The sequence below is a fragment of the Colias croceus genome, chromosome 16, assembly GCF_905220415.1.
Source record: "Colias croceus chromosome 16, ilColCroc2.1".
Classification (NCBI taxonomy): domain Eukaryota; kingdom Metazoa; phylum Arthropoda; class Insecta; order Lepidoptera; family Pieridae; genus Colias; species Colias croceus.
In genome coordinates this window covers 5,245,792-5,269,311 of record NC_059552.1, presented here as the reverse complement: position 1 = coordinate 5,269,311, position 23,520 = coordinate 5,245,792, and the positions used below count along the sequence as shown (strand labels likewise).

The 23,520-nt window shown below is 32.7% G+C and overlaps 2 protein-coding genes across 3 annotated transcripts in view; one reads left to right on the top strand and one right to left on the bottom strand.

Moving 5' to 3' along the window:
* LOC123698674 (synaptic vesicle glycoprotein 2C-like) overlaps positions 1–12,445 on the top strand; it is a 17,143-nt gene extending 4,698 nt beyond the window's left edge. The window contains exons 2-12 of one of the 2 annotated variants that reach the window (XM_045645419.1): positions 70–178; positions 6,479–6,607; positions 6,756–6,815; positions 6,900–6,995; positions 7,795–7,928; positions 8,926–9,116; positions 9,496–9,644; positions 9,856–10,258; positions 10,511–10,773; positions 11,018–11,177; positions 11,580–12,445. In XM_045645419.1, the coding sequence (XP_045501375.1) occupies positions 6,571–6,607; positions 6,756–6,815; positions 6,900–6,995; positions 7,795–7,928; positions 8,926–9,116; positions 9,496–9,644; positions 9,856–10,258; positions 10,511–10,773; positions 11,018–11,177; positions 11,580–11,763 (1,677 nt within the window). In that variant the 5' untranslated portion in view covers positions 70–178; positions 6,479–6,570 and the 3' untranslated portion in view covers positions 11,764–12,445. The remainder of the gene's footprint in view (positions 1–69; positions 179–6,478; positions 6,608–6,755; positions 6,816–6,899; positions 6,996–7,794; positions 7,929–8,925; positions 9,117–9,495; positions 9,645–9,855; positions 10,259–10,510; positions 10,774–11,017; positions 11,178–11,579) is intronic. The other variant, XM_045645418.1, reaches the window with a different exon arrangement.
* On the bottom strand, positions 12,441–23,520 carry LOC123698673 (mucin-17). Its single transcript, XM_045645417.1, has 5 exons — positions 23,105–23,520; positions 22,777–22,853; positions 20,442–20,624; positions 18,851–18,909; positions 12,441–18,760 (listed from the first exon to the last, which is right to left on the bottom strand). The coding sequence occupies exons 1-5, from the start codon at positions 23,275–23,277 to the stop codon at positions 13,358–13,360; spliced, it is 5,895 nt and encodes a 1,964-aa protein (XP_045501373.1). The 5' UTR covers positions 23,278–23,520; the 3' UTR covers positions 12,441–13,357.

Genomic DNA, 23,520 nt, shown 5'->3' with positions numbered 1-23,520 from the left:
ACGAGAAGGAAAGTGACGTGAAATGGTTCCCACCAGTGCTTTTTGATAAACGATTTATATTTGTTTTAGTGTCTTATAGAACTTTTTGACAGTAAACGCTGTTAAAAGTTTGGGATGCTTAGATACCACCACTAGAGAATCTACCTGTGTTCATTTTTCAAGTCGCTGTTCTTAACTGGTAAGCAACATTTTAATAATTTTTTTGTAATCTTGATGTAACTATCTTAAAACTTCTTGTATAAATTAAAATATTCGAATAATAAAAATCTTTAAATGTATATCATAATTTGGCAAGATTGCGCAGAATAGACTTCGCAATTTTTTTTATTTATCTAAAATTGTTAAAAAAACATGATGAATAAAAATAAAAAACGAAAAACAATTGTTTATTTTAAGTAAATTAAATTCTCATGGTAAATATTATGAACTCTTGAGATGGAAGAGCTAAAGCGCAATTAGAAAGCTTTTACAAATAAAAATTATTTACTAGAAATAAAATATAAATATACCTACCTACCGAAGTGTAATAAAAGTATAAGTGTATCAAATCTAATGATAATGTATGAAAACCAAAACTAGTTTAAATTGAAATGAAGAGTGAATACAAGATATATTATTCTCATGGAAACTTGGAAATTTTTGATTTCCATAAGTACCTAGGGTATCTGGAATTTCTGTTTTTAGTGCATTTCATTTTTTTTCATATTAAGTACCTCCGTTGTGTATATTTGTTATTATTTAAAAAGAATAAAATAAACCCATTTCATTATTTATGCATAAATAATAACTTGATCACGTGCTCATGTACCTAGGAACTATATCGTTGAATGTCAAACAACTATTACCAGTCTGTTGACCGAATATATTTAATCATATTTTTGATTTAAAAATAAAATAATTTAACATAAATAGGTACCTAATTCAACTGCCTTATATCCACAGTATTACAATAATATTTCCTATATTGTAATACTGTGCTTATACCGCTTTAATATACATAATATGTAATACAAACAATATTTTATTTTGTTATATTTTTACTTAAAGGAAGACCCAAAAATATTTTAATGTTGCTCTAAAAATTTAAACTTTGAGATGTTTTGCTGCTTTCTTTATGACGCCTCCGTTCTACATAACTTAGAATCAATAAATCAATACTACGTTAATATATAAAAAAATTGTTTCCCTTTAATTACGCTAATACCTAATTTTAGATTATTTTACCGCAAAAATGGGAAAGGGAATATCTTAAAACGAGATATTTTTAATGATTGCAACAGAATTATTTTATGAGATTGTTGACAATTTTGTTATAAATATAACAGTTTCCATATAATAATATCCGATGAGGAACCTCTAAATGTGTAAATCATTGTTAGGAAATCGATAAATGTGTTTCACACGCCTAATTTGTAAACTCCATCCTTGAGTTCCACATTATTTATGACTATTATTTTTTTCCATATTTAACATTGCGTTTGATAAAAGTAAAGAAAAAGTATAATTATGTATTTATGTTACGCCTTTAGACATTTTTCTCTTTAAATAGAAATTTTCCTCTCGTTATAGAGAGGACGAATCATTGTTATGGCTAATTTATTCACTACAATAGAAATAATATTATAAATATATATAAATTGCTCTTGAATTCGTCACGAATATTTAATAGGTAATTTAACCACATATTTATACACATGCATTATTTTATTGTTTTGTTTGCTATAATTATATTATAATGTTTATAACAAAAAAGCAACACAGTAATGTAAGTTGCGCTATTTTTACCAAATATGTAGGTGAAAGTATAGTAACCTGTATATTTTGAAAATACGTATAGATAACTCCTCCTTTAGTTCCGTTTTAATTTTAGGTATATTTTGCTTTTTACACGCTTTATATTAGCTTCACCTGTATGTTTGTAACCGACTTCTTTGTGCGCGATTTTGACCCACTTTAAACGGCCAGATTTCGTTCAAACTTTGTAGATTTATTGAGGACCGATGACAATACACTAATTTGATAAAATTTTCTATTTTTTAGTTCGGTTTTCTATAAAAAGCGTGTTTTTTAGTTTTTTTAAACTATTATTATTTATTTCGTTTAAAATGGGTTCACAATAATTTTTCCTACTAGTGTATAAGTCTTGTTCATTTCAAAAACGCCTTGGACCACTGATCAGTGAGATTTAATTGATTACTTTATAAATTTTCGATTCTATACATACAGAAAAAAAGGATTTCGTTGATTTTGAAATACTTAGCGGGAATAAACGTACCTAACGTAAAAGCCAGTTAAAAAAATCGATGACATTGAGGCGGCCGAATAAGCTAAGCAATGCCTTTGTACATAATAGATAGCAATGGTTTGTGCATAATATTTACTAATTACTGTTTTCTGGTAAGAGGTGACAATTAAATAACAATGATCATACCATTTGAACAGTCTCACACAATTAGTAGGTAGGTCAAACTAACACGTTGATATTATTATTTACTTTTGTCCATTTTCACACATTTTTTTCCACATGTTTCTTTATTCCCAGCGGCATACTTACCTTTAATTTATTGTGAAAATATAAATCATTGCTATTGTTGTTTGTATTCAATAATTCGGTTGATTTTGATCACTGAACGAAAAAAATGTAAAATTAACTTTGCTTTATTTTCAATCTATTCGTGAATTATTATTCTATCTATCAGAGTAATATTAAAATCTCAGAGTCTTATTATCTGCAATGTTAATCTTTTAATCCCATTGTCTCTAACTCGCTCATTTATTAAGCGAACGGATTGAAATCCGAAATGTGATGTTCATAGTTCATACTCATGTTGAACATACTCATGTTCATACTCATGTTTTTTCTCACGGTTTTGGGTAAACCTGATTATCCGAAAATGCAAAATTCACAGGTAAATACCGTACCTATCCGAAAAATTTATTTAAAACAGTAATTCTTCTCAAAGGTCCTTATTGATATTCTAATCAAAGTTAGACAATATTAGATATTATATTATGTAGTATTAAATTGCATAGGAATTATTAATACGGTTAAAATAAAAAAATGATTCAATACTTGTCGCAAGATGACGCATCTGAAGGTCGCATATAAATTGACATTTTATATTATAAAGCAAACTAAATCAAACACTTTTCGTGTTCAAATAATTCTATATCTAAAAGTGACTAAATATTAATTAGGTACTAACTTATATTTTGTCATGTCACTCCCATATGTACACGCACCACGGATTATTTTATTTGAAACGCAAACTAATGGTTTAAAAGAGCTTGTAGGTAGGTATGTATCTATACATATAATAAATCTGTAGAAGGGTCAATTCTGTACATTGAAAATATTGAAAAAATAAATAGCAAAATAATTACTGGATCGATACCAAACCCAAATATGTGATTAAAAAAATTTTTGTCTGTCTGTCTGTATGTGAAGGCATCACGTGAAAACTAGCGGTTCGATTTCGATGAAACTTGGTATAATTATACCTTATTATCCTGGGCGTAAAATAGGATACTTTTTATCCTGGAAAAATACGTAGAAAAAAATTAATCTTAATTTTTCAGTTTTATCCATAGACGTTGTTCCGTAGAACCGCGAACACACGTTGCGTATTATTATAGGCCTAGCCGTATTTGGGAATTGGGTCCAATAGGTATTTATAAGATGTTATTGACAGAGGTACTCAAAATTGAGAAATAACCATCCACGCGAAGACCGACATCCGCGCGGACGGAGTCGCGGGCGGAAGCTAGTATATAATATGTTTGTATAGTACACACTGAATAATTATCAAGGAAGAAAAACTACATAAAGAGTCCTCGAAGTTGGGTTGAAGCTAAATGCAATTTTACAATTTGTATCGCTACTAATTTGCCTTGCATTATTTTTTGTCCATTAAAACTAAATACTTCTTGATTTTTTTTTTTTGTTATTCTAATTATAGTTGAGTGTGAGTAATAATGTAAAACTTATTACTTAAAGGAGAATAGTGTTATTATTGCAAAATCGTATACCTAATTATTATCATCAAAATTATTGCAATATCAAAGCTGTTATTGGAAAATAGGCTCAATCTTTAAACCGGAAGCAACGTATGAATACTGAATAAGATAAATTAAATAAAAGCCTGTAAAAATGTCGCATGTGACCAATGTCATGCCAATTTAGCCAAGGTTCATAAAGCAATTTTTAAGGCCGCACCATAATATATTAAATAGTTCAAACGTGCTAAATTTTTAAATATCCTACATGCTTAGTAAAAATCTGTTTTTCTATATTTCTGATTAAAAAATCCACCAGGAAATAGATAAAATATACGTATAAATGTGCCACATATATAATAAATCACAAAAGCACAAGAAACATTCAATAATAATGAAAATGTCAATAAATATCTTTAATTTTATATCTACAGATCTAAAATAAGCAAGGTCATTAAAAAACATTATTACGAAGGCATTTTAGTTAATTGCAATCTACATTGTTTCAATATCGCGAATCTAATCTTATTTAATGATGCGTCTATTATAACACAGTTCGATTGTTATTCATTTATATTCCAAAATTTCAATACATAGAAAAAATAAATGTCGTTTTTTTGTGTATAAAAAACGACATATATTTTTCATTATATTAATTATTAAATCTATACATATAATAAATCTGTAGAAGGGTCAATTCTGTACATTGAAAATATTGAAGAAATAAATAGCAGGGGGTGTTACTGGATCGATACCAAACCCAAATATGTGATTAAAAAAATTTTTTGCTGTCTGTCTATCTGTCTGTATGTATGTGAAGGCATCACGTGAAAACTAGCGGTTCGATTTCGATGAAACTTGGTATAATTATACCTTATTATCCTGGGCGTAAAATAGGATACTTTTCATCCTGGAAAAATACGTAGAAAAAAATTAATCTTAATTTTTCAGTTTTATCTATAGACGTTGTTCTGTAGAACCGCGAACACACGTTGCGTATTATTATAGGCCTAGCCGTATTTGGGTCCAATAGATATATATAAGATGTCATTGTCAAAGTTACTCAAAATGGATAAACCATCCACGGGAAGACCGACATCCACGCGGACGGAGTCGCGGGCGGAAGCTAGCATAAAATATATGCGTACATAAGAGGGTGTGTCAGAGATTCAGATAATAAGGCATGCGTGTCAAAGTAATAACACAATAACGCACATAAAGAAAAAATAGTTGTATCATATAAACTAAAACTATATTGGCTGCATCAAAAACGACATTAAAGTGAAATTACACCACTCATTACCACCCTACACATTTACACAACAACAGTAATTTCGCGGTTTATTATTGATTTAACATCCTGATGTAGCGCATCGCGGTTGGTCTTAAACAGACAGAGACAGTAACATTAATATAATCTTTTATTTGTTACTAGCTGAAAAAAGAAAACAAACAACAAACAAATGTTTGTATTTAGTAATGTAGAGCAATAAATGTCTTCCCGCCATTTAATCAATGTCGTAAAAAATGCATTCATTTTCTTTCATATAACCTCGAGTTATAGTAACCCAGTATTTGTTGTTTATTATCTGTATGTGCGTAGCTTGTTATGTACAGGCCAGCAACTAGCAAGTACATTAAAATAGATCGTTGTCCGACGAACAAATCTGCCTCAATGCAATCACTTCCTGCAATCACTGGCTACTCTATAGGGAAGAACATAGTAAAAATTTCATTACAAGAATGATTCACACGTTATATCGGTGTTATGATGATGCATGATAAGATACTTAGTAGTTGAATGGGATGCCTTGTTTGATATCAAGGAGTTTTTACAAACAACCAGAATGTTCCCAGAAGAATCTATTTTTTTTTTGTGTAATGAACAAAATCTCATGTTAAAATAAGTACTTTACAGGTGTACTACCTGTAAAGTACTTATTATCTGTAAGCTTAAATAGTTTTGTGACATTAAAAGGTGAGAGTATCTAGTTAGGACAGCCGTATAAATAATATAGAGACGAATAAAATAATGTTAGTTTAAACCATTTATGACCCGAACTCGACGGATTGGATAGAGTAAATTTATAACTAAAAGTGTAACTTTTCAAGTTTCCCGCAACAATAGAATGGTTATGTCTTCCATCAAAAATAGACTCTTTCAGTTTTTACGAGCAATATGTGAAGCACAAGTATCTTTTGACGTAGGTAGGTACATTAAACACTTTGAAAACATTTTCCGGATATCAAACGTAAAACGTTTTAAGAATCTGTCTGCAACTATCTTTAGGTTCTTCTAAAGTTCATCTCTTCTTAACGTTCAAATATTTTACGATCAACATTTCATAAAAGTAGCGCACTTTTATGTACATTTGTAAATACAAATGTTGTAAATAAAATTATAAATAAAATAAAGCATTCAGAATCCAAATGTGTATTGATTTTTTTTAAAGGAATTATATTTCTTTTGTTTCTTCGACAGACGAGCCGGGCGCCGTTGGAACCGAACCCCAAGCCAGTAATTGAGTGCAAGTCCGCGACCCGCCGACATACATCGCTGTCCGCACGCATAGGATGGTAGAAACTGACCCTGGGCCCAAGAAACCTCACAGTAAGCTTCCAAACATAAACCTACAAGAGACTAAATTCCTTTAATTTTAAATTACATAAGTTTTTTTTATTATTCTTACTTAAATCTTAGTTATTCATATTTTAAATAATTACAAATTCTAATTTGGTATATAATTTTTTATTCACAGATTGTGATGTAAAAAGTGACCACCAACTAAACGGACCAGGTTCGAAAACCGCCGAGCTTGGTAAGTTCCAAGAAAAAATATTTCAAGTGTATTTTATTATTTACTACCGTGTGCAACACTTTTGATTTACTGCTAATTCCACAGGCGTCGTTACTTCGCTGAAGTCACCAGTAAAGTTCGACCCAGAAAAGGGCTCCAATACTGAAAAGGCTGACTTCGAAAAGGCTATTGAACTAACTCGTGAGTAACTCTTATCATTCAGACAGATGTATGAATCACACAACGACAACGTATAAATGCTTTTGTCAGCTAAACTTTGTTTTGAACATGAGGCTTAAGTTATTTTTTTACGTTCACATGATAAACGTGTCACGTGTAATAGGATCCGAGTTCAGTTATTAAATAGAGGAGTAACTCGAAGAAAGGAAACCGTAATGTTTCGATTTATGAATGAGGAGTGCTCGCGTTGCATTCCACAGGCATGAAGTCCCCGTTGTAAACAGAGATTGCTTCTCGGAAGCACGTTGACACGAGTGAGACTTGTTTACGTACCCACAGGATACAGTGGCGTGATGCTATTACGAACGTATTAATCTGTTGTGATCTTTAGCAAAGTACCTACTGGAATATAAAACTCTATTCGCGAAAGGAATATCTTTTAGAATACATACTTCTATAAATACGAGAGATTGTAAGGATGATTAGAAATGGATAGTAGTGACTGTATCATAAAACATGGCTGATTTTAGGCATCTGGAAGAAATTACACAAATATGTCAAAGTATAGAATTTATCTGAACATCACGCGATCGCGGGCTACTTAAAGCTTGTTAAAAAAATATCTGTACAGTTTACATTATCATTATTTTAGTAATTGCCTAAAATAAATGAAGTAATCAAAATACTCCAAAGTGAAGTCAAAATACTCCAAATACCTACCTCACATTATTATGATTTTCCCATGTTAAATTTGCTTAATCATAGATTATATCAGCTCCATAATCATAAACGTAACTAAATATTAAATCCCATTTTCTAGGCTATGGCCGCTTCCACTACCTGCTGCTGGCCGTTTGCGGTCTCGTCAGCACTTCAGAGGAGATGGACGTCATCTCCATGTCGTTCATCTTACCTTCTGCACAGTGCGACTTAGACCTTACAACGGAAACGAAAGTACGTACTATAAAATATTATTTATTTTAATAATGTAGAGATTTTTCTCTACCTATCATAGAATACACAAATAAGAAAACGTACAGTTCTATCTTAGTGAATGTACCTACAATAACTACATGTACCTGTTATACCCAATTACCGAGTTTAATACCTCTACCTATAGTGTAATGAAAATATAAAAATACAAATTAAGATGCTCAATGATTATGTACAAAAAACTTGTGAATATAAAAGATGTTTGAAGCAATGTGCTATCTGGGAAAAATATATAGAATACAAGCACATGTTTTATAACATGTTATTATAAACTCAATCACTGCTCGATTCCGTAAATATATGAGTTCATTTTACTTTAATAATTTCGTATTCTACGAATTTGAAGCATCACACGTGTGTTGAAGGTTGCTGGACAAATTTAAGCCTCACTTTTTGTTAAAATGTTGCTTTTGTGAAAAAGGTAACTGTTGAGCGATATATTTTATTCATATGCGGTTTAATTAAAACAATAGAATCATAAACAGCTATAGAATTGTGTGTGAATTTCTAAGCAATAAATTTAAATTATCCCAAAGCGTCAGTCGGCATGACCCTATTACTTCCCTATTATGATGATATTATGAGCACAGATTATAATAACTATTGGTATCTGATAGCACAGACTAATAATAAATAATAATATACTACGTATACATAATACAACTGATAGTTAGATAGTAAGATTCGCCCAGCAGTAGCAGCAAAAATGAAATAGGTTCCCTATTTTATATTTTAAAAATATAGGGTATAATTTAAATAAAACAAAGAATAATTGTCTGTATTGGTCATAAAGTGCACATTAGATTATTTAAGGTCTTTATTTGCGTCATCACTAAGTTCGATAAAGATATCATAGTAATTAGTAGGTACGGTTATAATAAATAAAAGACACGTACCTATAAAAGAAACATGTTTAATTTTTATGTTTTTGCAACAAATTTTTCAATATTTTGTATAGGGATGGCTGAACAGCATAATTTTCATCGGCATGATGGTTGGCGCGTACGCGTGGGGGTCCGTGGCCGACTCACTTGGCCGCAAGCGGGTGTTGATCGCAATTTCTTTCATCAACGCTCTGGCGATCGTCGCATCTTCCTTCAGCCAGAACTATGAACTGTTCATGCTTTTCAGATTCATCAACGGTGCAGCGTAAGTCACATGTTTTTAGTTACTGGTATTTCCCCTTAGTCATCGTCTAAGTAATGTGATTTTTTGTATTGCTTGGCAATGAAAATTAAGAAGCTTAAAATTAGTATTCGTTTTAAATGTAGGTGTCATTCATGCAGTCATAAGTACTTTATTTCTCAATTACTCCAAATTAACTTCAATCAATCAAAACAATTAGGTAATAGGCCTAATGTAGGTATTCTTTTTTCTAAATTAATACAAGAATACTTACTACTATTATTTTCAATTTGACTTCAATTAAATTGTAAATCTAACTTTCAAAGTTGGTGTTTATTTTTAAATACTTATTCGTATTCTTTGCAAAACAACGAGTATTTTTATATCGTTTATCTTTTTTTAGATTGGGAGGATCAGGACCCGTCATCTGGTCCTATTTCGCAGAATTTCAGCCGAAGAATAAGCGCGGTGCTATGTTAAGTTTTATGGCCGCTTTCTGGACTCTGGGAAATTTGTTCGTCGCTGGCTTGGCGTGGGTTATCATCCCTAGCGGTAAGACGGTAGACAACTTTAATTCATTCATTAGTGTTGAATGCTTTTGTTATCAAAATGATGTCTATAAATAAGCCAAACTTACAAACTGCACTACTTTGCATTTAAATTACCTACTTCATTTTCGATACGTCTTTATAAGTTCTACATTAAAAATTATAATTTTATAACCCTAACTCATCAATAATTCTGTTTTAATTTCTCATTACAGAGATCGGGATTCAAAAAGGTGCCTTTATCTACAATTCATGGCGTATCTTCTTATTGGTGATGTCTCTACCGTCGTTCTTGGTAGCCGCACTTTTATTCTTACTACCTGAATCACCCAAGTTTTTGATATCTACCGGACGTCATGAAGATGCATTAGAAGTGTTTAGAGGCATTTATATGATGAATACGGGACGTAGTAAAGAAGAGTACCCAGTAAAGCAACTGCTTGTAGACGAACCGCTGCATCCAAAACAAGAAAAGCAAATTGAAGCTAATAAGGAACCAAAATCGAAGTTGAGAAGAATGCTAAGTGATATCGTAGAACACAGCAAGCAATTATTTGTACCGCCTATTCTCAAGTTTACAACGATCTCTATCACGATTAATTTTACATTCCATATTGGGTGAGTACCAATTCATTGCTCTACATTTGAAAGCTCCGCTTATCTTATTTCTTATAGTATGATAGTCCAGAGTAAAGAAACTTTATCAACATGACTCATTTAAAAAAATAAACCTGAAATATAATCCCATACAAACAGTAACTTCATAACTAGGTGCTTACACTAATTTGCCTATCTACTAAAGTAGAGCTAAAATACCAATAAATTGCTACCCTATTTAAAATAATTCACATTATCAATTTGCACCAACAGATACTACGGACTGATGATGTGGTTCCCCGAGATGTTCAACCGTTTCGACGAGTGGTCGCGCACACATGACAACGCAGAGGCCGACATTTGCCAAGTCACAGCATACGTCACAAAGTTCGGTACACACTCTGCGGAGGCTAACTGCGATTCCCACATCAATTCTGATGTGTTCATGGAGTCTCTCATCACTGTGGCCGCTGCGATACCATCTAACATCTTCGCTGTGCTCGGTATGGATAGACTTGGCAGGAAGTTCTTCTTAGGTGGGTTAACGTTCAATGTAGATACATATTTCGATCACAAAATCATAATCAAATAATTTTGTTTAAAAATGTCTCCTAATTTATTATGATACTTAGTACTTACCTATCACGAAACTGCTATGTCAGATACCTAAATAGTAAAACGCTGATTTACCTAATTGTTCTTTTCACACAGCCTACCTAACAACAAATGCCAAATTTATTTCCTCAAAAATTAAATGTATAATTTTCCTTTTTATTACAGTATTCGCAACATTCTCAGCGGGTCTGTGCTCAGCTGCGATGTACTTCGTATACAACAAGACCAACAACCTTATAGTCAGCGCTATATTCAGCTCAGTCATATCCTGCGGTAACGCTTCCCTCGACTGTTTGATTACTGAAGTCTTTCCAACCAACTTACGGTAGGTTTATTGTTCGTTAATTCCTTGTTATTATTTTTCCATTTTTTTCTAGCAATTCAATCAAGATTTTTTTTATTGTAAATAATACTACTTAGTCACATAATAGTTTGTAAGTTTAAGTATTGTTCTATTTTAAGTTTGTTCTATTTCTTAGCGTATAATTTATCACGATGCAGACGTAATACAGCAACAATACTAGAACCATCTAGCAGCAAAAAAATTGCAAAGCTACCGCTCACTGATATTTTAAATCGCTTAAAGTTAAGTTATGCTGCTCACATATTTCCTCGGGTTCAATTGAAGATTATTAAATAATCTAAACCTAAATTTTAGGTTTCCTTTTATTGAGAAATGGGATAGAATATTTAAATGATTTTAAATTTCAACAATTATTTCGTACAGAGCTACCGGCGTCGCAGTATCCATGGTTGCGGCCCGTCTCGGTGGTATCATCGGCAACGTAGTCATCGCCACGTTGCTGGACACATACTGTCCCGCCCCGACCTTCATAGTGGCCGTGCTGCTCGCCAGCGGCGGTCTGATGTGCCTCTTCCTGCCTAACACCACGCGGCAGGCCTTACAATAACGACGAGAAATTATACAAAAATAAGGAATTAATTACCTACATATTTGAACAGCTGTAAATTTTCTTAGATAATTAAATAAAAAATGATAGAGAGGATTTTAGATTACTTTGGTTAAGCCATATTTACATCTGGTTATCCGAAACAGAGTTACCTCATATTTAAACCTTGAATTATTTGTAATAAATATAAAATACAGTAATTTTGTACTATTTTCTCAATACATATATGTACGTTTTTGTAAGACCTGCTGTGTTGTGATAAACATTTTAAGTATCGTTGTAGATAGTTTGTTCATATTTGTACAATATTTTTTTACTATTTAACAGCGTTCTTTAATTTATGAACTAAACAGAATATAGCGTTTAGACTTTAGAGTGATGTTAAAATTGCGTTGTAACGCATTACCGAGATAATTTTGCCATTGTTATTTTACATTTTAATGAAAGTATTATAGGTTAAGTCATAATCCGTACAGTTCTGTTGTTACTTGCACATGTATTAAAACGAATTTATAAATTAAAAATTGTTACCGTAGTTTGTAGATATAGATTAGTTTAAATCATATGAGAATACAAATTTGTAAATTCTTATATTCTGAACACATAGTAATTTAAAAGAAGCAAATAATCATTCATGGTGTCATTAGGAAATAAGTATATATAAATAAAACGATACATTGAATGAAGTTTATTTATTAAATCCTTATACTACAAAGAAGTTTTTGTTAGACTTCATTGTCGTAGTTCTACATCCAGACATAGTTCACACAAGTTAATGTGCTTTCGACATTATGTTTAGTTACTTTTACAAATATTGTACTTAATATAAGTGCTACACAATTAAAATCAATGAATAACTATTTCATTAGTTGAGACATTGTTTGACAACTTCTTGGTAAGCAGTAACCTCTACTGGTTATTTTTCTGTACCAAAGTATATAAACATATTTGTGTCCGTTTCGACCTTAGTAATTATAGCACAATTCAATGTACAAAATCTGCGTATTTGTACACAATGTTACTTATCAGAAGATGGATGACGTTATAAAAAATATTACAATATACCTAACTTCTTATATTACACATATGATCCAACAACGTTATAATTATAAATTTTATTTTACAATAATAATCTTAAATTAAACTCTATATGCATAATGCATTAAACTAATAAAATAAAAGTAGACAGAGATGAATACAATCAATAGAGCATCAGTCATCTCCTGTTATATATTTACATTTGTGCACGTTTGAAACACGCACATGATTTTTCATCCTTATGCAATACCTACATTATAAAATATAGTTCACTTTAGTCCTCACATTGTGATACATTATTATTATTCAATGAAATCCTTATAATATTATGTGTATTTTACTACACAACAGTTCAACTGAATTATTATTCGCCGTAGGCTTTCATGATATTAAATAATATAAAAACTTAGCCTATTGCACATTGTATTCTTCATAATAGTGATAAGAATACGTATATATTCTTACTACACGTGACCCATGACGTTTAGCATCGCTAAAACCATGTATAAAAAACAATCATTGTCTCTCTCACATATGGTTAAACACTAGAAATTAATTAACTATTATTATGTGATAGCTCACTTACAGAAAGTTGTATTGCCGGCTGTAGTGGGATCTCCACGGAGGCTTCAGAGATATCAGATCCAGGAGTTAGCATTCTTCTGGGCCACTGACTTCCGTCCTCGGTTTCCGATTCTCGTACGTCAATCGAAGAGGGTGAGCCTGCGGTAGATTCTACTGATGATACTGTTCTTTCAGTAATCTCATCAGTCAATATTGGCATAGATTTTCCCACTGATTCTTCCTCTGTCAATAAAGGCATAGATATGGGACCGACAGCCGGTAAATCTGTTTCTTCCGTGACCACAAACGTCATCTCCGTATTAGGTGAAGGCAATAATGAAGTTCTATAGTTACTGTTACTTAAAGGGTCAGTAGTCTTAGGGGCTATTCGTGGATCTGTGACTGTTATTGGTAACTCCAGTGAAGTAGGCACCGAGTGAGGCGTAACACCAATAACCGCCAATCCGTCGTCTAAGCTCGACGGTATGGTCGGTTCCAGGTCTACTTTCGTGGGTACTTCGACTGGAGTCATTATAGGTTGATTTAAGGTTGTACTAGTTTCTGACACTCTACAATGGACAGATACATTTGCATTCAGGTCCCGAAAATCGGGTGCATCATTTTGTGTGCTTTCAGCATGAAAAACATCACTATTAGCCAGCGCAGCCTCTAAAATATCCCTGCGTTCCGGTTGTGGAGCAAGGGCTGAAACCGGTTCTGCCATTGGAACGAGTTGATTATTTTCTAATACTAATGGTCGATTATCTATTGGAGTAAATGTACCATTTTCTTCAACGCAAAGATAAAATGAACCTTGTGGTCCTCCAAAATGCTCCCCCGGCACTGCCAGCAGTTGTCCATCGGAGAGTGGTGCAGTAGGTTGTGTACTTTGTTCAGTTTGCGCAACAAGAGTCTCATTAGGGCGAGCTATTGCCGTAGTAGGTAATAATTCTTCAAAATTATCAACATTTGAATAATTTGAGGATGAGGGAATAGAAGAAGATTTTGGGTTATTAATTGAACTGGATGAAATGTTTGTAGAACATATTGGTGTCAATGCGGGCATAGGTGAAGTTGGTGCTGGGGCAGGAGCTATTGCAATTTCATGTTTTAATTTTTTCATAGGTGTTGGAGAATCAGCTAGATTTTTTCTCACCCTCTGCTTTTGTATAGGTACAAGGGTGTCAGTTGGAGATATTGTTATTGTTTTCTGTACGATTACTTTATTTTCTTGAGACTGAACAGGAACTTTTTGAATTATTTGTCCTGTTCGCTGTAAATGTTCAAATTGTGCAGCAGTGAGTTGCATAACGGAACCCGACTTTTGTAAAAATATTAACGGCTCTGAAGAGCTTTTCTGGATAGCTTGAACTATTTTCTTGGGTTCAGTGGAAACTCGTTTTGGTGCTGGTCTTATTTCCGGTAATGGTGCTATATTTTGCGTAGTTGTTGCTAATCTACCTCCTACAATTAGTTGCCCTTTTGACGTTATGATGGCACTTTTTTGTTTTGACACTATTCTAGATGGTGTTTTAACGGAGGCAACGGTAGTTACCACATTTTTTTGTTGATTAGAAGAATTTGTTGAGATACGTTGTGTTATTGTTTTAAGTTGTGATACACTTGCTTGCTGCTTATTAGGAAATAGTATTTTTTCATGTTCAGGAGTCAAGACTATTCTTGACTGCGTGCCTTGTGCATTAGTAATAATCATTACTGTGTTTCCAGGAGTAGTAGTATCAGAAGCAGATGGTAATAGTTTTGCTGACACTGGTTTGTTGTCAGCTACAGTAGTATTTGTTTCCGGTCCTTTCCCCACTACAACATGTGCTTTTCCAGTTTGAGGATCTATAACAATTTTTTGTGTTCGTCCAGGTCTTGGAGAATTAGCCGATGGTAAAATTATGAATTTTTCTGCTTTATTAGTAGTTTGTGGAAGTGTTTGTATTATTGTGGGAGTTTGTTTTACTTCCTTTACGGGAGTTTCCGATTTCGTCATAATGATCTGTTGTTTACCCGTTGTTTTATCTATTACTAACATGGGTTTAGGGGATCCTCTTAATTTAGATGACTTGGAGAGAATATTAGGCGTTGTAACTTTATTACTATCAAGAGATGGATGATGCATGTGCGATTTTATGTCTGGTTTATTAGAAGCCGAGGTTACCGTTATTTTTTCAGTGTGAGTTATCAGTTTTTTACCTTTTGGAGTTCTAGTATTGCTGGAAGTAGTTATTAGATTTCCATCTGACATTACGAATGGCATTTTTTCTATACTTTCTGGTGTCAATATATCATCAGACAAAACAATCGGCATTGAATTTATATCAAACACGGTGTCTTTGGGTTTTGATACTTCCTTCGCGGTTTTATTATCAATAACAGAGCTAGATGGTGTGATTTGCGGTTTTATCTTCTGAAGTTTAGGATTTGGTTTTGCAATTTTACGAATTTTTTGCTGGATAATGATTGTATTATTATCTGTTTGAATGTCTGGTGTTGTTTGTATTGTATAACTTTGTACAGAAGAACCATCTTCAGATGGTTTATTTGTGCGTGATAAAATGATTTTATCTGGTGTTGTTACTTCAGTCACATTATTCAATAATGTTTTATTAGGTGTGGTACGTCTAATTATAATTTTTTGTTTCGTGGATTGCGGTTTTGGCTTTAATGCTGATTTGGCAACATCAATGTTTAATATTTTTTCTTTATTTGGAACAATTAATTTCTTATTGATAGACGCATTATTTGGGGCAGATACATTGGAAGTGCAAGGATCTTCTAAAATTTTTAGTAATCTAGGTGTACTTTCGTTTTTGCTTGTGTTACCATTAATAATTGTCTCACTTTTCTTTTCAGACGATTGTCCTAACACAACATCAGTGGTATTTTCAAAACGATTGACGTCTTGTGCCTTATTACAGTAAAGTACAGAACTGATATCATTTTGTTTGCTAGCATTAATTTCTGATATGTTAATTTTATGATCTATGGATTCAGACATTTGAACTAATGATTGGGCAGCATTTAAATTTTCACTCTTTTCTTCCTCGCTTTCAAATCTAATATTATTCGTCAAGATGGGCGTTTTAACTATAGCTACATTTTCATTTGGAGTACTGTCATTTTCATGCTGTTTAGTTTCAGAAGCCCCGAATAAATTGTTTTGGGGATTTTCAATTGTTTCCTGTACTTCTTCATTATTAATTGTCGATATTAACGTTATTTTATCTTGACATTCAATAGATGCTTTATTCTGAATGGTAGTAGAAGGTAAATTAATTAAAGCTTCTGCAATTTGTAGATCCGATTCAGTTGGAATATTATTGGGAACTATTTCTATTATGTTTTCCACTGTTTTAGTTTCTATTTTTTCTGTACCGTTTTTGTCACCATTTGTTTCAATTGAATTTATTACCAATTCACATTTTAAGGAGTCTTCCTTACTGGAAGCAGGTTCTGATTCTTTCTCAATTTCTTGATTTGGAACTTGAATTGTTTTTGAATCATTCTCAATTTGAGATGAAGGCTCGGTCGTTGTTTCGATACTTTCAGATTCTTGATTCAATTTCTCTATAACATTACTTTTCATTTCCTTTAATTTATCCTCACAGCCATTAATATTAGATCCATTTACAGTTTCCTTATTGTCATCTTCAAACAAATCTTCAGGAGGATCCACACTTATTACTTTAGTGACCCTATCAGCTTCTCTGGAAACACTTAGTAAAGCATCTACAGCAGAGGCAGTCGATTCACTCATATATGGTTCAATTAATTCATTCTCTTCCAAAGGTTGATTCTTGGTTTGATTGCTACACTGTTCAGGTGAATTCAGTTCTAAGGGATTCTTATTATTAAGAATATTTATGTTATCACCTGATTCATTTATTAAATTCTTTTTTATATTTGTTTCAACATTTTCGTTATTATTTTCAATTTTAGTAATTTCATTATCAATTTTATCTAAAGGTTCATTCTTATTTGTTTCCAGCTTAAACTTTGACACATCCTTATTTTCAATTTCAACTGTCACAGTATTTGTTTTAGTTGAGGGCATTGTCTCTGTACACAAATTGTCTGATTTGGAATAAGTCTTTTTAACTTCTTCTTGGATTTGATACTTTTCTCTTTCTCGCCATTGAGCAGCCTCTGCATTCATTTTCTTAAGTTGAATCTTTGGTGCTAGACGAGCAACTTTAACATGTTCAATTGGTGATGAAATTCTGGGCTCTGGTGATAGATTGATGTCGGAACCATTTATTTCCGAATCCGCAATATCATGCCTCTCCGCAGCGTTTAATTGTTCTGCAACATATTTGCCTATTGCATCTTGACTTCTAGAGTGGCGACTTCGAAAAAACGTTTTTGTTTTAAATATGGTTTTTGGCGGTTGAGGATCGGATTTTTTTTCTGGAGATTTACTGCCTTCAGTTGAACTTTCCCTCTTTTTATCAGGAGATTTTACAATTGAAGGCTCAGGAAAATTTTCCTCCACTTTCAAAGGTTCTGGAACTGATGGTAATTCCGGTACAGTAGTTTTATTTAATAGTTCAGCAACTTCTCGTGCCATATCGTTTTCATCAATGCTAAGGCTTTTCGTTTCCTCTTTACGTATTGAAGGTTTTTTAATGCGTGGTATTTTTCTGCCAACATCAGCTTCTACTGGCCAATCTTCGTCTTCACAAAAATCATATTTTGCGTCATTTGAAGCCTCTGGTTTTTCTTCTTTTTTTTCTGGAACAGGAGCAATTTCACTAGGTGCCTGGACTGTAGGTAGTTCAGCAGGCGTTGGGACAGCTGGTGAGCCAGCAGCTATGGGTACATCTGGAGATGATGCCATGGCTAAGGTAGAAGATTCCCCATTTGAATCTTCATCCCCATCATCCCAATCGGCTAACAAGCTGCTCTTTATTTCCTCATCAGTTTTTATTTTCTTTACTTCAGGCAATGCCTCACTCTCAGCTTCTCGTTTTTGAGCTTGGTTTTTTCTGGGTGATTTTTCACTTTTCTCTTGTCTTGGCTTTCGAGGTTTAGAAATTTTTGATGTTGCTTTTGAGGAAGATTTTTGTGCTTTTGGTGAAGGTTTTTTCTTTACTGGTGACGGTGTGTAGGGCGTAAATGTAGAGCTATGTGTTTTATTATGTAAAATTAATACATTTAACCTTGTTGTAGTAAAGGGACATGCATGACATGCATAAATTCCCGTGCTTGATGCTGTAGGTGTGATGATTGCTGATTTTGTAGATTCTTGGTCATTAGATTCTTGTGTTTTTTCTTCACTTGGTTCTGAGCCAGCTCTGCTCGTGGAGGGAGTTGTTTCTTCAGGTTGACTGGGGGTTTTAGAACCTTGTAGTAGAATATGTACTTTGTAATTAGACTTTTCTTTTACCTGAAATAAGGAAAACAAATATTTATAAACTATATATACATATTTTGGATGGATAAGATAAAAGTAGATGATAACTGCAATATTACATACCTTTCTTATTGGAGTTGAAAATTTTGAAAGGTCACCAGATTTTCCTTTTCCATGTTTACCTGCAGTGACAAAAAGTAAATGTAGAGTAAGATAATCGAAATAAAAATATTATTACTAGCGAGCACCTAGTGCCTATATATTTGTTGAAAATAAATATTAAATCTGATTCTGTTTTTTAGCAAATAAATATTTGATTATATTAGTGATAATATATTTATATTATTCACTAATTGATAAAGCAAGTTTGTTTTCAAACGGGATATTTTCCCATTTTTGTATATTTATTTATTTATTTATTTACTCTTTATTGTACCACAGTCTTATAAAATAAAAGTACAACTAAACCATTCAAAATGTACAAATGGCGGCCTTATGGCTCTAAGCCATCTCTGCCAGGCAACCTTCAGGTAAAGGACAGAGCATAATATACCAAAGGCTAGGAAGCCAAATAACTAATTAATTTAAAATAATAAATTCGAAGAAAAAAAAAATAATAATAAAAATAAAATAAATAAAGCACAACGTCACACATAATTTATAAATACAACATAAATTAATATATTCAAATTACTTCTATTTATATACATATAAAATACATAAACCTACTAAACATATATACAAAGATTACAATATATAAATACTTAACTATAAATGGTCAACATACATACTATACAATATACAGCAATATACATATTATAATATACAACATACATTTAATATTTATATAGATAGATAGTAGTCTTTAAGCATTTTTTTAAAAGATCTTATCGTCTGGGCCCCACGAATCGTTTCAGGAAGGGCATTCCATAAACGTATACCCGATACAGTAAACGATGTACCGAATAATTTACTACCATGCACAGGAAAACGGAGGAGAAAGTTATTAGAGGATCGGAGAGTATAGGATTCAGAAGCAAGGTAATGGAAATTGGATTTCAAGTAGGAGGGAGTACTGGGATGAAAAAGAATGGAATAGAGGAGATGTAGAGTGTGAGCATTCCGACGCAGGCGTATAGGTAGCCACTTGAGCTTTTTGCGAAATTCTGATACGTGATCAAATTTACGTAGACCATATATAAATCTGATGCAGAAATTTTGCAATCGTTCAAGTTTATTGAGCTGATCTTCGCTGAGGTTCGTGTAACAAGAGTCCGCGTAGTCTAAAAGGGGAAGGAGAAGGGATTGAGCTAGCATAACTTATATTTTGCATAACGTATATTTTTCATTCATCTACCAGTTCTATTGGTTGTAGTTTGGTGTTATGAAACTTTGAAGTGTCCTCTGATAAATGGATCATGGACCCAAATTCAAAAGCATTAAGCCATACAAACAAACTTATTATATTAAGTATTATTATTAATTACTAGTGGTCCGCCCCGGCTTCGCCCGTGGTACATATTTCGCAATAAAAGGTAGCCTATGTCCTTTCTCGGGTATCAAAATATCTCCATACCAAATTTCATGCAAATTGGTTCAGTAGTTTAGTCGTGATTGAGTAACAGACAGACAGGCAGAGTTACTTTTGCATTTATAATATTAGAACAGATTACATAAATATAGATAAAACTACTATTATGCTAAATAACCTTACCTTTCTTCATTGAAGCTGGGGTTTTCTTTTTTGGGTCTCCGAATAAGCCAGCATAACTTTCTTTCTTTGTTTCTTGAAACTCATCTCGAGTGAGGATTTCAATATCGCCACCAACAGCAGTCTCCGCTCGGATTACATCTTCAGGAAATTTTTCCATAAGTCCATGTTTGGTTCTATACAAATCTGTAAACGATAGATTACTTAATAATATTTTTATTCCAATTTTAAAGCAAACAAACAAAGCGAATCAAAAAGGGTTATTTTTCATGAATAAATTGTTTCTGGTTATATAGGCCCGCATGGTTTAACTTGATCCTGAAGTTTATTTGTATGTTTTATTTATTTATTTTTATTTATTTATAGCCTTTATTGCCAATATTTCAGGTTACATTTTTACTTAAAACTAAAATTAAATTGCATTGTGGGTGTTGGCGTGTCCTTGTGACACAAAGGCCTCTTCCAACTTCTTCCACTCGCCACGTTCTTTCGCCTTCCGTAACCATAGCGGCCCCGCCACTCTCCTTATTTCATCTGACCACCTTTTTCGTTGTCTTCCTCTTTTTCTATTAGCATCTACTCTGGGAGTCCATTCAGTAATTACCCTTGTCCATCGGTTTCCCTTTTCTCTGAGCATATGCCCTACCCACCTCCATTTAAGAACCTTTGTCTTTTTCACAACATCTTCTATTTTCGTTATATTTCTTATGTCTACAGCTCTTTTTCTATGTTTTTTTGTATAACCCATTATGCTCCTCTCCATTGCTCTTTGGCATGTTACCAATTTTGTGTCATGTTTTTTTGTTTTAGCCCAAGTTTGGCAACCATAGGTTAATATTGGCAAAATGCAAGTATTGAATAGTCTTCTTTTAATTGTGATATTATATTGTGTATTTTTAAATATTTCTTTCAGCGACCAGTATCTCTTCCAAGAATGAGCAACCCGTCTCTCAATTTCATGTTCCATTTGGTCGGTGAAAGCTATTATTTGGCCTAAATAAATATAAGAATTGACATATTCGATTAACTTATCTTCTATTTTAATTGGGGTTCGCACTCTATTTGCTATAATTTTGGTTTTTCCATAGTTAATTGATAGTCCCACTTTTTTGCTTTCTTTTGCCAGTTGAAGAAGCATGGTTTGAAGGTTTCCAGGGTTATCTGTTATCAGTATTATATCATCAGCAAATCTGAGATGATTCAAATTTGTTCCATTAATGTTTATGCCGAAGTTATCCCAGTCTAATTTTCTAAAGATTCCCTCTAATACTGAGGAAAAAAGTTTTGGTGAGAGTGGGTCTCCCTGTCTCACGCCTCGATTTATAGGGAATACTTCACCTTCGGTTTCCAATTTTACTCTGCCTGTGCTATTTTTGTATATATTCTTTATGATCCTTATGTATTTATTGTTTATTCCTTGATTCTTCAAAGCTTCCCATATAGATCGGTGTTCCAGTGAATCAAATGCCTTGTTGTAGTCTACAAATGCTTATTTGTATGTACTTTTTATTAAAGAAATATGTTAAAAAAATGTTGTAGTAGCAGGCACAGGATTTCAACGAGGTAAGTATAAATCTTAATATATATAAATCTCGTGTCACAATATTTGTCCTCAATGGACTCCTAAACCACTTAACCGATTATAATAAAATTCGCACACCATGTGCAGTTCGATCCAACTTGAGAGATAGGATAGTTTATATCTCAAATCGTTTTAGAGAAAGCAGGCGAAGCCGCGGGCGGTAAGCTAGTAATATATATAAATCTCGTGTCACAATGTTTGTCCTCAATGGACTCCTAAACCACTAAACCGATTATAATAAAATTCACACACCATGTGCAGTTCGATCCAACTTGAGAGATAGGATAGTTTAAACATGTAGGTACCACGGGCGAAGCCGGGACAGAAAGCTATGTTATATAATTTTGTTCAAATAAATCTTATAGGCTAAACAGCAACAAACCCTTTGTTGGTATTAACCATTTATTTAAAAAATTGTTTTAATTATAATAATCGCTTTACTAATAACGAATGACACATTCAAGAACTCATTCTTATGCACTCAGATATGATCCAATTATTTGACCATTTTGTAGTGTTCCATTTAAAATTAACTCTACAAGTATACAGTTATGACTATTCCTGGTGCTGGTTGCTTTATTTACTTTTAATGCAGATCATTTTTTTATAAATTATACTTTAAACACTGTGGTCTATCATTTACTTTACCGTTAGGTACTTCAATGTAATAAAAAGACACAAAATCAAAATATTGACTATGAAATAATGCCATTAACAGAACAAAGATAACAAATAATTTAATAGGGTTGAACTTACAGAGTCCTTTTTGAATGAATTCATCCTTGCGACTACATTCATATTTATAAATAGAATTCGGATTCTTGACATATTCACTGGAAAAAATTTAAATACAATAGTAGTTAATTAAATCATTTTATTCAGTTTTTTATAAACACTGTCTGGGAATGCTCATACCAAATACAATTAATATAGATGGCTAAAAATATAAAAAAAATTAAATAAAAATGCATGTTTATTTTGGTATCAACTAATGCCACAATATCAAACAATGGGCAGAAATAGAAAGTTCATATTTCTATTTTGCATAGTATATTTATACATATGATGATAATGTACTACTTACTATGAATCTTCTTGAAAGAATTTAACGACAGCTATAGGTGGTTTTCTAAACGATGGTAGGACATCTGGAGGCAGCTTCTCATGTCCTACCACTTCACCTGGCCACCAACAAGAGCCGAGTTTCACCCATACTACATCACCGTCAAGGTAATTTACTTCAGTCTGTTCACTCATCTTTTCTCTTAGGATTTAAGCGACACGCACGACCATATTTTGTTCACAGTTCCACCAAGAAGAGAGAACCTGTCACTTTAGGTAACATTTCAATATATCAAATAAATCTAATAACGTCTAAATATTGAATGATAATTGGAACGATATAATTATTCGAGCAAAAGATTTGATTTAACAATAATGATACAAGTTGCAAAATAATACTTGTAAATAAATTCACCGACTACGTACGATAATATTACA

What these genes read in the sequence shown, in the direction of transcription:
- LOC123698673 (XM_045645417.1), bottom strand. Translation starts at nt 23,277, where the DNA reads ATGAGTGAACAGACTGAAGTAAATTACCTTGACGGTGATGTAGTATGG. An exon ending in TTCTTTCAAGAAGATTCATA is followed by an intron (nt 22,854 to 23,104) that starts GTAAGTAGTACA and finishes AATTTTTTCCAG; the next exon opens with TGAATATGTCAAGAATCCGA. An exon ending in ATTCATTCAAAAAGGACTCT is followed by an intron (nt 20,625 to 22,776) that starts GTAAGTTCAACC and finishes TATCGTTTACAG; the next exon opens with ATTTGTATAGAACCAAACAT.